The 13,079-nt window shown below is 42.6% G+C and overlaps 2 protein-coding genes across 4 annotated transcripts in view; one reads left to right on the top strand and one right to left on the bottom strand.

Moving 5' to 3' along the window:
* The window catches only part of inpp5a.2 (inositol polyphosphate-5-phosphatase, 40kDa, gene 2), a 28,156-nt gene extending 17,326 nt beyond the window's left edge, over positions 1–10,830 (bottom strand). Inside the window, exons 1-4 of one of the 2 annotated variants that reach the window (XM_012958611.3) lie at positions 10,647–10,830; positions 10,065–10,168; positions 3,132–3,173; positions 917–1,017 (exon numbers count right to left, since the gene is read on the bottom strand). In XM_012958611.3, the coding sequence (XP_012814065.1) occupies positions 917–1,017; positions 3,132–3,173; positions 10,065–10,121 (200 nt within the window). In that variant the 5' untranslated portion in view covers positions 10,122–10,168; positions 10,647–10,830. 2 annotated transcript variants of the gene reach the window in all.
* LOC116409793 lies at positions 7,203–12,050 on the top strand. Of its 2 annotated transcripts, none has more exons than XM_031899316.1 (2): positions 7,203–7,288; positions 11,247–12,050. In XM_031899316.1, exon 2 carries the CDS (start codon positions 11,320–11,322, stop codon positions 12,004–12,006), a length of 687 nt encoding a protein of 228 aa, XP_031755176.1. In that variant the 5' UTR covers positions 7,203–7,288; positions 11,247–11,319; the 3' UTR covers positions 12,007–12,050. The 2 variants fall into 2 exon arrangements, with proteins under 2 accessions (XP_031755176.1, XP_031755177.1); XM_031899317.1 differs by lacking the exon at positions 7,203–7,288 and adding an exon at positions 7,294–7,342.
* The last annotated feature ends 1,029 nt before the right edge of the window (positions 12,051–13,079 follow it).

Here is a 13,079-nt window from a genome sequence, read left to right as displayed (position 1 = left end):
AGACAATTATCAGTAAATGATCAGCATTGTCTATTTTTGTAGCAGTGACAATTAGCTGCTACTAGTAGCTCTGTGTGTCTTCACCCTTAGCTCTCCTGCAGTTGCACATAGCCCTTTGTTAATCAGACCTAGGGAAGTATCTATTAACATTGGAGAGTAACATCACTGATGATGTTGCCCATAACAACCAATCAGCAATTAAAATTTTGACGGTTACCGACAAGATAAAAGTCAGAAGCAAAGATCTGATTGGCTGCTATGGGCAATATCACCGGTGATGTTAATCTCCAATATTATTAACTACACCTTAGTGTACGATGCTGATATTATTCTGCAAAATGTAAATGTGACGTTAGCTTTTATTCAACACCCTTGGATACCAGAATCATTTCATGTGAGCTTTGATTTTTATCTGTGTAGGACGGGCAAACATTGTAATGCGTGACCAGTGAATCCTATTTGCCCAACATAAATGCTAATAAAGCCTGGTTTGGGTGCTTTCCTTCCATAGGGTGCTCTACAAACGCCTGGACCTTCATACTAAAGCTTTAGGCAAAAGGAGTAGTGTTGGGACTGTTTTAGGGCCCAGAGCCGTGGGTAAATGATTCAATCTGCCTTCAGAGAACAGGGCAAAAGCAGACAATTGCTGGGCTGTATTCTGGCCCCCTCCCAGGGTGCAAGCCACGTGGCTAAAGCATTCGGAGGTCACTATGCTCCAGCAAATTCCCAGCAGAACACTGGGCTGTACATTTGTTCCCCGGCGCTACGGGAGTGGGCGATCACATTCCCTGGCCATAGCAGTGCTACAGCCGTTAAACTGCACATCATTTTTTATGCCCCCTGAACCAGTTGTTGTATGTGGTACCCAGATTAGCTGGCACATTTCTTGGGGGTCACACAACTACAAACCTGATACCTTATTAATTTCTCTGCAGCTTCCATGTTCTTCTCATATTCTTTGCCTCCAAACTCCTGCAAGTGCATTGCAATGAATTCTGGGTTACATCTATGGATTGTCTGGGGGAGAAAGCAGCAAGGATGAGCCAATGAGGTGTATTTAGCTATACATACTGTATATACTACTACTATATGCTCTAATAAATTTTCTTTTTTCCACTCTAAGTCCTGTGAGTGCGGCTCATATTTTTGCAAGGGTATATTTACTTGATACTGCACCCAGGCATTCTATATCCTGTTTTACGTGAGTGCCAGTTGCCTACATTGCTCTTATATATTTATATATATGTGTGTGTGTGTGTGTGTTCCTGCGTATAGAGACCGGCACATTCTGTGTAGTGCAGTGGGGCTCCTTGGTGTCTCAGGGCTGCTAGGTGACTTGGAAAGTAGCTGCAATGGAGCTGGACTGGATTAAAGGGATAGTTCACCTTTAATTTAACTTTAGTATGTTATAGAATGGCCATTTCTGAGCAACTTTTCAACTGGTCTTCATTATTTATTTGTTATAGTTTTTGAATGACCTGCCTTCTTCGTCTGACTCTTTCCATCTTTAAAATGGCAGTCGCTGACTCCAGCAACCAAAAAGCAAAAAAACTATTGCTCAGCGTGGCTACAATATTATTGTTATTGCTACTTTTTATAACTTATTTTTCTCTATTCATATTCCAGTTCCTCAGGTTACCAAGGTTATTTGGATCCTAGCAACCAGATATCTGCTAAAACGCCAAACTGCAGAGCTGCTGAACAAAACGTAATATCATTAAAAAACTACAAATAATAAATAATGAAGACCAGTTGCAAGTTGAGTTAACTCAGAGTTGAACAGCCCCTTTATGTACTGCTGCAGTTAGCAGGATATTGATATTACATGTGGGGCGTGATTTACCCTCTAGTGTAAAATAAGAGGATATTAGAAAACATAAGAGGATATTCTATGACCATAGAAAGGCACAAAGGCCAAAGAATGAGTTATATAGGCCACAAACTCCAAGGTGACTTTCAATAAGGGGAAACATTATTTTCTATAATACTTAAGCTGCAGCGGGTCATGTTACATAGTTACATAGGGTTGAAAAAAGACCAGTGTCCATCAAGTTCAACCCATCCAAGTAAACCCAGCACACTTAACCCACACCTACCAATCCTTATACTCACATACATAAACTATAAATACAACCACTAGTACTAACTGTAGATATTAGTATCACAATAGCCTTGGATATTCTGATTGTTCAAGAACTCATCCAGGCCCCTCTTATAGGCATTAACAGAATCTGCCATTACCCCATCACTAGGAAGGGCATTCCCCAACCTCACTTCCCTCACTGTGAGAAACCACCTACGCTGCTTCAAATGGAAGCTCCGTTCCTCTAATCTAAAGGGGGGGCCTCTGGTGCGTTGATTGTTTTTATGGGAAAAAAGAACATCCCCCAACTGCCTATAATCCCCTCTAATGTACTTGTACAGAGTAATCATGTCCCCTCGCAAGCGCCTCTTTTCCAGAGAAAACAACCCCAACCTCGACAGTCTCACCTCATAGTTTAACCCTTCCATCCCCTTTACCAGTTTAGTTGCAGTCTCTGCACTCTCTCCAGCTCATTAATATCCTTCTTAAGGACACAAATGACATCACCAAGCACCAGTTATAACTGATGACATCACTAAGCACCATTTATAAGCATTTTTGGATTCTTTCTAATACCAAGTCCCCCATAAACTATATGGCTGAACGTAGCAGTGCACCCAGAATATATATTGAGCCAGTGTCGGACTTGGGTGTCAGGGGCCCACCCCAGTTGCAAGGTCCTGCTCCCCCCCCAATAAGGGTGGGAGCGCTGGCAAAGTCAGTTCCTGGGGGAGTAAGAGGAGCCAGTATTGAGCTAAACCAATCTGCATGTTCCGGATGCAGTGAGCGAATGTACTGCGCTGTGCCTTATCACTGCTAAATGTTTGTCATCAGGAATTCTGTTTGTCCCAGGGCCGGGGGCTGAAGGGTCACGCTGTGCTCTGGTTTGTCCCCAAGGAAGCTCACGGTGTGACTAGAATCTTGGCTCAATAACAACTATTTGTTTAGCTCTTGGTAAGCCTCAATAAACACAGTACGGCGTTCCTCTATCTGCCCCAATCTGTTCTCTGCCTATGGAACATACAGGTGCAATACATACAGGTATTACCTGAAACAGTTCTTGAAACCAGTTCTTCTGCATCTCTCCCGGCTGTTTGAATAAAGGAATAATATTATTATAAAATGAAGGAAATGCACGGAATAGATGTATATTATACAGGTATGGGACCTGTTATCCAGAATGCTTGGAACCTGGGGGTTTCCGTATAAGTAATCTTTCTGTTATTTGGATCTCCATAACTTATCTCTACTAAAAATAATTTACACATTAATTAAACCCAATAGGACTGTTTTTCCTCCAATAAGGATTAATTATATCTTAGTTGGGATCAAGTACAAGGTACTGTTTTATTATTACAGAGAAAAAGGGAATCATTTAACCATTAAATAAACCCAATAGGGCTGTTCTGCCCCAATAAGGGGTAATTATATCTTAGTTGGGATCAAGTACAGGTACTGTTTTATTATTACAGAGAAAAGGGAATCATTTAACCATGAAATAAACCCAATAGGGCTGTTCTGCCCCCAATAAGGGGTAATTATATCTTAGTTGGGATCAAGTACAGGTACTGTTTTATTATTACAGAGAAAAGGGAATCATTTAACCATTAAATAAACCCAATAGGGCTGTTCTGCTCCCAATAAGGGGTAATTATATCTTAGTTGGGATCAAGTACAGGTACTGTTTTATTATTACAGAGAAAAGGGAATCATTTAACCATTAAATAAACCCAATAGGGCTGTTCTGCTCCCAATAAGGGGTAATTATATCTTAGTTGGGATCAAGTACAGGTACTGTTTTATTATTACAGAGAAAAGGGAATCATTTAACCATTAAATAAACCCAATAGGGCTGTTCTGCTCCCAATAAGGGGTAATTATATCTTAGTTGGGATCAAGTACAGGTACTGTTTTATTATTACATAGAAAAGGGAATCATTTAACCATTAAATAAACCCAATAGGGCTGTTCTGCCCCCAATAAGGGGTAATTATATCTTAGTTGGGATCAAGTACAAGGTACTGTTTTATTATTACATAGAAAAGGGAATCATTTAACCATTAAATAAACCCAATAGAGCTGTTCTGCCCCCAATAAGGGGTAATTATATCTTAGTTGGGATCAAGTACAAGGTACTGTTTTATTATTACAGAGAAAAAGGAAATCATTTTTAAAATTAGAATTATTTGCTTATAATGGAGTCTATGGGAGATTCCCGTAATTCAGAACTTTATGAATTACGGGTCTCTGGATATTGGATCCCATACGTGTACAGCATGTTATTCACTCTGATACCAGTGCTCTAAGCATACCGAGCCTTCTCCATTCCCAGCTTTGTTACTAGATTGGCAGCCAGCAAGAGAGTAAAGGCCACACACCCTATTAGGGCAATTTTTTTTTATTACCCAGGAGGAAAGGGGTGTGTAATTCTGTGTTCTTGGTTTATTTTGGTCCCTGGAAACACTGAAAATAATGCATAGTGTTATTGTAGTGTTGTTTTGCTGTGTTCCCTGCATTCAGTGCCAGCAGGAACCATGCAAGGGATTACTATAATGATCAACGTTTGGTCAGGAACCCCCATAGTTCATAATAAGGAATAAGCAAGCGCTGGTGTATCAGCCAAAGTTCCAGCAGCAAGAATGGTAGATCTCACCCTAACTGCCCTTTTATGCAGTGTTTTTCTGAAAAATAAGCATTTTCCCCAAACTTGGACTGGTGCCACTGTCTGGGAAAAACCGTCCTAGACTTTACGTAAAGGGGTAGATCACATTTATGTTAACTGGAATTTTCATGTTCTTAGTTTACAACTGATTTTTAAATAGGTTTAAATTCTGGTGCTAACCTGATCATCAATCAGACCAATGCCTGGTTGCTAGGGTAAAATGGACCCTCTTTGTAGGCTGAAGGGTGCACCCATGTAAGCAGATCCTTTTGGCACCCAATCTAAATGCGCATGTTGGAGACATCATATGTGCCAGCGATCTCCTTCAAAACCCTAACACCCCCCAGCTCTGCCACCAGATTTGGCCAGGTACATCTGGCAGTAGCTGAGAAAGTTTTTTTTTAATCTCTCCATTGTGGAAATCTCTAGTAAATACTTGTCAGGAAAAGACAAGCGACTTGTTGCTGGAACTCACTTTTTAAAAATGACAGCGATTAAATCTCCCCGTGGGACATTAGCCTTACATTGACAGGGGCTCCAAACAAAGAATTCGAAGAAGAGGAAAAGTACTCTGAGAAGTAAACACTGTAGTATGTGGAATAAAGAGAACACCCCCTAGTGACCACTGAGGGACATAGCAACTTAGAAAAAGTCTCAAAAACCACTGAAAAGTTAACAATTTTTTACCCCTAAATTTAAATTTAAAAGTAAACTACCCCTTTAAGGCCAAGGTGATTCTCTTCCCACGCAGGCTGTGTGCCAGAGTCCATAGGCAGATGGAGGATTCGCTTGGCTGCAAGCAAGCACTCTATTTTGCATGATGATTTGCATGATCATTTGACCACCGACTTAGTGTTCTATTAAAGTCATTTAACCTCAGCACAGGCAGCAGCGCGGGAGGCCCACACAAACAAATACATTGATAAACAAATCTATTTGTGCAGAATAAGACATTCCCCTATGGTTTGCGGATCAATCACAGCTGGATGGTGAAATTAAACCCTTTTAGGCATCTAACATAATTTCTATTTCATTTCCAGATTTATTTCCTGACTAAAGGTGACCATACACGGGCCGATTGTAGCTGCCGATATTGGTCCCTTGGACAAATTCAGCATCTTATCGGGCCGTGTAGGGGCAGGAACTAGGGGCCTGCCCGACCGATATCTGGCCTGAAATTGGCCAGATATTGATAGGGCAGGTTAAAAAATTTAGTCGGATCGGGGACCACATGGGCTCGTTGATGTGGTCCCCGAACCGACTGCGCCCATTGCTCCCGTTATAATTCGATCGTTTGGCCCCAGGACGAATTAGCCTACATTTTGCCCTGAGATATTGGGAGAAGATTGCCAAGCGAGCTCATCTTAACGTGTATGGCCACCTTTAGGCTGAGAGTTTTTGGCAAATTATTGTGCTTAATTGTCAGAGAGGGGATGGATAACAAAGGGCAGGTTGGTTCAGCCGCCATCTGCTTAATCTCAAACTAAACAGATTTTCAGCACATTTCTATTAAGTATACTTTGTTTTTGAAACACTTCTATTAATGGACTTTTAGCCCATGCTGACAGCTGTTGGCAATATGTACAGACGTGCCGGGGATACACGTGCAGATATAATGGGCCCTATTTATTATCTGGGGTAAAAAGCTATGTAGAATAAATGGAGAAGTTTGGCGTCCGAACACCAGATATTATTGCGTTATTTTACATAAGTTCCAGTGGAAGTAAAAAAATTATGTCAATTTTATGCCGTTTTTTACACGGGGAAGCCTGGTGGATTTTGTCGGTGTTTTTTTACACAGCATAATAAATCACCCCCCTGGGGTCTGGGGACTGGGGTCTGTGGGTTCTAGCAAATGCCAGTGGGGCTGCTGTAAGATGCCATAGACAGTTACTATTTATTGGGCTGCTGGGGGGGGGGGCTGTTTGGGCCTCTGGGTACTTGTAATGCCAAGGCCTAGGGGAAGGACCCATGTAGTGGCGATCCCAAACACCTGTACAGAGTTATTTCACAGCGCTTAGCGGCAGTAGTCCCTGTGGATATTCTTGGACTGATCTATTTTGATTCCCAGTCTGGACCTGTCAATGTATTTTATGTCAGGTGACCAATACCAAAGATGACGAATTGTAACGGAGCCGCGCACACTAGATATATGCAGCTGCGGAGCATCCAGCACATTTATTGCATCTGCCAGTAGAGTCTGGTTATATCTCGGACCTGTATTTCTCTTTATACGTTTGTAGCATTAGTAGAACAAGTAATTCCCATAGCTCCAGCCTGGCCGGCACAGCAGGCACTGAGAAGGTTTGGTTCTGATTAGAACAACCCTGAAATGTGCCTCTCATATGTGACTACAGCTTTTAAATTGTTGACTTTTTCTCAGCCTTTCTGACTCCACCCCCCCTGCAGCTTTCAAGCCTCTGTATTGGTCAGCGAGGATGTCAGTCATATTATGGACACGGCCAACTGTCAATTGATGAAAAAACAATCATGATTGGACAACGATTTCAGTAGACTACACCGGATCAACCTTGCAGCAGAAGGTAACCTCTGACCAATTATTTTTTTTTATCCCATACCCAGTGTGCATTAACCAGGTTGGTCTTTTTAGGTGTCATTTTAACTGTAAAGGCCTTAATGGACTGCTAGCTGAATCTTATATGTTGAGAAAGAGAAATTGTATCTACTTCAGTTTTTAAAACCACTAGATGGCCAACAACATGTCAGGATCACAAGGGTTAAATCTTAACTGAATTACATCTCTGGGACTTGCACATAAGTTTCCATGCCATCTTGTTAGAGCTGGTCTACTGGGATGACCGATCTCTAGAGGCACTACAGCTTTTCCAAACCAGTGACTCAGGGGTAACATGTTGCTCCCCAACCCCTTGGATGTTGCTCCCAGTGGCCTCAAAGCAGGTAGTTATTTCTGAATTCCTGGCTTGGGGCAAGTTTTGGCTGCATAACATACAGGTGTACTAACAAACAGAGCCTCCTGTAGGCTTACAATCCACATTGGGATACTGAATAACCAATCACAGTCCCTTAAGAACTTTTTTCATGCTTGCTCCCCAACTTTCTTGCTCCTGGGGGTTCACTAATAAGAGCTGTGTCTGCCCCTATATGGACTGGCAGCCTACAGGAGGCTCTGTTTGGCAATTACACTGGGATTTTATGCAATCAAGGCTTATCTCCTGACCAGAAATTCAAAAATAAGCCCCTGCTTTGAGGCCACTGGGAGCAACATCCAAGGGGTTGGGGAGCAGCAGGTTGTTCCTGAGCCACTGGTTGGGGATCACTGGTATAGGGTATCAGTAGTATGTTTTCTTTGGTAGCTTATGTGACATTCCCTCCAACTTATACAACTTGCCATGTCACAGCTTAGGCTTACTGTGACAAAATATTTCGATGTTAACAGGCACCAAGGCATTAGGTATCAGCAAACTAAATGCAGCCACCACCTAATACTCTCCCAAAGATAATTAACCCTGCCGTAAGTTAATGGAATAGAAAGTTTTATTCCAGAAGACTTTGGGTAAAGCCAATATCCTTTTCGTAATTGATGCATTTATGACTCTATACAAAGCAGAGGGACTGCTTACATGGTGCTAAAATGCAATTGGAGTTTAGCTCTCAACTGGTTTACAGTAAACAAATATCTGATTGGTTGTTGTAAGTCAACTGAGTCGCTCTGCTAATAAATTACCCCCCCCCCCCCCAGTGTCATACATGGGGTAGATTCTTATTTTGATTTGTGCATGGATGCCTTCCTGTGCCCCTGGTCGTCATACTATACAGTCTCTCCAAAGATACAATAGATAGCTTCAGAAAGGGGTGAGAAGGGTTGTTAGCAAATTGGAAAGGCATAAAACATTAAAGTTAATAGACGTGCCTTTGTTCAACCTAACTTACTATGTAGTGTATTAGCATACACAGGGGGCCGCCATTGCCTTCAGTACTTACAGAGGTGTCAGCCCCAGACTCAGTTGCTTAACCCTCTGCCCATATCAAGTTGGAATGGGTTAATATCTTCTATTTACCCTCATATGTAATAAAGGCACTACATTTTCCCCAGGAGCAGTAACCCATAGCAACCAATCAGATATCTATGTTTAAACAGGTTACCAGTAAATGCTACCTGCTGATTGGTTGTTATGGGTTACAACCCCTGGGCAAATTAGTGCCTTTTATTGCATAACTGCATTCAAGTAAGAAAGAGCTTTTGGTGCTTGTATCTGTAATAATTTATTAGTGGTGCTCAAAGCAGTTTGTAAGCAGGAGTGGCAGTACAGTGTGATTGTGAGAGATGTCTGTACAGAGTGAGCTCTTAGGTAGAGGGATAAGACACTGGTACAAGATGTATTACCATTCCCAATATGAACCCCAGTAATACAGCAGAGATCCAGTTGTAGTCCAACATTTGGTCACATTAAGACTGTAAGATGCCATAGACAGTCACTATTTATTGGGCTGGTGGGGGACTGTTTGACCTCTGGGTACTTGAAATGCCAGGGCCTATTTTGATTTCAGACCTGGTTTGGAAACCACTTGGCCCATGAGCAGGGCCTTGCGTTATCATTCTTTGGGATATGTAATGGATCAGAAACAAGTGTCAATCCAAAAATTGCAGAGGCTGCTATACAATAGGGAAATCAGGGTCCTTGTTACAGTGCGCCCAGGCAATGCAGGTCCCCATTCAGCAAAAAGTGATTTAGGCATAAACTGAGAATATTAGCTACAACTCAAATAATTGTGCAGAAAAGAAAACATCTGAGAGAGATTTGCCAACATACAGTATAGCCAGCATCAAACCAGCATGTCCACAAAGAATGCAAATCTTTCATCTGCAGCCATCCCACAAGGGGAACAAATAATAACTATGTCCCTAGGCCTGACGGGCTTAATATCAGCTAAACAACAAGGAAACAGGCGTACAAAGGAAAAAGATCATGAGTCTGTGCTGGTGGCATTTTCTTCTTAAATTGGAAGATGAACTTCCCCTTTAAGAACGATGGTTGCAAATAATCCTTTAGGCCAGGGATGGCCTTGCCCTCTGCTGACACTTGAGCCATTAAAGGAACTGCCATTTAAAATGCAGCGTGGTGAGTTTAATTGATTTCCCTCTAAGTGTTTACGTTAAAATCAGATTCAGAATTTGACTATTTCCAAGGCAGCCTGAGGAGTATGCAAAGCTGGGATGGAGAAAGAGCCCAGAGGAGGAGGGCAAGAGCAGCACGTATGGGTCACAGGGGGGACCCAGCAAGGAGCAGGGTGTGAATATTGCACCAAGGGCAATGATGCTATTAGAGAGTAACTTACCTGGTCAGATAGAGATCCAATGTTGGCTGTTATGAACATGACTCCCGGACCCCCCATGTCCCCGATCACTGGTCACAGGGCAAATGGAGACACTGAATGAAAGCCTGCAACAGAAAGAGATATGGAACATCATTCCCTAGCACAGATGTGAAAAGTGCCCCCACATAGCAACCAATCAGGTTTTTGTGCCTATTATTCTTACTGCACTAGACCAATCAGAGTTGCTTTGTGTTGCTGCTCTGGGGGTAAAAGGGCACCTGTGTTAATAAAGGAGGGATCTGGATACAGAGTGATAATGATAAAATGCAAGAAAGAAAGTGGCTCTGCGTGGCAGAAATCTAAGGGAATACAAAAAAGATAATGATGGCACAATGGAAATAACATGAGAAGCAGAGGGACAGAGAGATTATTGCAACCCCAGGATGCTATGAACTGAATGCACTGGAATAGGGACACAGGTAAGAGCTACAAAGCAAGAGAAAGGTAATGGCTATACATTCCTGTAGCCGGGACACGCTACAAGGCAGATGCACAGACACAAAGGACAAGCCGAGGGAGAAGCTCAAGGGCAGAGGAACTCACAAGAGTGATCCAGGAGCAGCAGTCAATGGCTGGAAGTGCTGACGCCTCTCGGTGCGGTTACTCAGCTATTCCTGGCACAGTCAGTCTGCTTTCCTCAGAATATGGAAATCCCTGGATGTCACTGTGCTCATGTTTATGTGTGCCTGTTGCTCCTCTGCCAGCCCATTGATCCCTTCCTGAAACAGGTATTTCTGCCCCTCCCACCCCAGGTGTCTGCCTCCCGTCTCAGGTGTCTGTAGTCCTTCCCTCCCCCTCAGTCACCCAGTGTGTCTCAATGTGACTGCAGTGCAGAAATAAAACTCTATCACAACCGCCTATCAAAATGTACAACAGTGGCACAGCTAGGTCACCCCTTGCTTCTATATGATAGGCGCCTAGAATACATTGATTTGTCTGTTGTACCCAAGCAGCTCTTGACGTGTAAGGGAGTGTCCGGTGATCGAGGAACAGAGGGAACCTCCCCCTATGCAAATCTACACTCACATTTACTACTGTACATGTTGCTCTCAAAATAGGCCTTTTGGTTTGAATAACTGCGTGAAGCTACTAGTGCCGCCTTCATTCCATTCTTCACTAACTGCCAGTTCTATTCTTTTATAGAGTGCCAGGAAGGCGAAGTAACAAAGATCAATGACCCACTGCCTGCCACTACAGAGTGAAGGAACACATCAGGATGGCAGTCAAAGATACCAACTCAGAAAAGGGCAAGCAAACCCACGAGGTGAAGTTTCAGGCCACAGGTTCAACCACAGAGATTACAGTGAGTACGCTTCACGGACCGGGATATGTTGAGAACAGGATTAGCATCACATTTTCCTCTGCAAGGGGAACACCAAAATGCACCCCCGTGGGAGGTCCAGAGTGCAACAGTGGCCATTTGGAGAATGCCAGGAAGAGGAAGGCATGGCAAATATCTGAAGAGCCTACATGTAGCTCCATGCAGCACTCTGAATACAGTCAAAAGCCAAATGAAAAGTGTCATGGTTCTATGCACACTTACAAATCAGAGGATTCCCCATCTTGCCACAAGGCCCCCTCTGCCACTGCCAACCCTCTCTGTGGCAATAAGAAACCTCGGACAGGAGCACAAGCTAAAAATATTTCAAGTGGGCAAAAGAGAGAGCAGGGCAAGCAGACAAAAAGGCAGCCGAGAGTTACAAAGACTAAGACTACCCCTGTCAACACCATCAATGAAGACTCCCCTGGCGTCAGCAATAAGGATAACCCAACTCCAGCAGAGGAGCAAGTTACACCAGTAAAGAAACTCTCCACTGAGACATGCACTCACTTCCACTGCACAATTGATCATTCCAGCAATGTCGGAGGGCTGACATGGTTCCTGAAACTCTTCTTTCATTAAACCTTCTACTTACAGCTCATGTAATAAACAAGGCAGCAACACTCTGTAGTCCTCACTGTTTTCTCAAATCCCTAATATTTATATTATATATATATATATATATATATATATATATCATTAATCAAGGGAAATGTGTTAGATTCCTATCACCAGAAACACAGCTTTGCACTTTGTCTTTAAACTATTATATAGTGGCTAGTGTCCATAAGAAGCTTGTGACTACTGTAGTTGGTTGTTTTAATGTCCTTCTGGTTGCCAGGGTCAATACATCTAGCAACTAAACAGCATTTTAAACTTTCGAGTCAAAAAGAGGCAGAAATGCAAGCAAATATAAAAAAAATGTCTTTGTGAAGTGGGCAACTTTGATTCAGGGCATAATATAGCAAGTTTGAGCTTTGCCTCAGGCATGGAGGGCAATCTGACTGAGGGCTCTTGAGCAGAAAATGCATATTACACCGAGTAATAACAGTAAAGGCCCAGCCTTTTTAGAGTTACAGTTTCCCTTGAAACCCCTTATATACCTATCACTTCAAAAAGTAGAAATAAATTCAATTTTATAGGCTGAAATCCAGCTGCAAAACAGTTCTTCTCTTTCTGCATCATTTGAAATCCTGACAGGGGAGGAGGGACTAAAACATTGATGTTACAAATTGTAACAACTTCTCCACACAGCATGCAGGAACTACATAACCCACAGTGCATTGCACGGATACTTTCCTTAGTGACATCATATGTGCAGGGAATTGTGGGATTGGGAGGATGCAGGCTGAAGGCAGGCAACTACTGTTACATTTTATTTGAGTCTCAAAGTAGTCAGCAAAAAGCTAAAGTTGTGTTGGGTGGAGTTCCATTGAATCCCTTTATTTAAATACAGCACTTACTGCCGTTATGTGTAGGTATAGGTAGCATGCTCATTTTAGGTTATTAACCCTTTATAGCCACTGCTCCTCATGTATGAAGAAAGCGAATATTCTAAGCACATGTTAAACGTCAGATAAATTGCATAGGCTGTATTCTCAGCCCTCAACATTGCACCACAGTTCGAGCCAGCAGTCCAATCATTATGGGAATCT

This window comes from Xenopus tropicalis, chromosome 3 (assembly GCF_000004195.4).
Source record: "Xenopus tropicalis strain Nigerian chromosome 3, UCB_Xtro_10.0, whole genome shotgun sequence".
In the NCBI taxonomy this organism is placed as follows: Eukaryota; Metazoa; Chordata; class Amphibia; order Anura; family Pipidae; genus Xenopus; species Xenopus tropicalis.
This window is presented reverse-complemented; position numbering and strand designations above follow the sequence as displayed.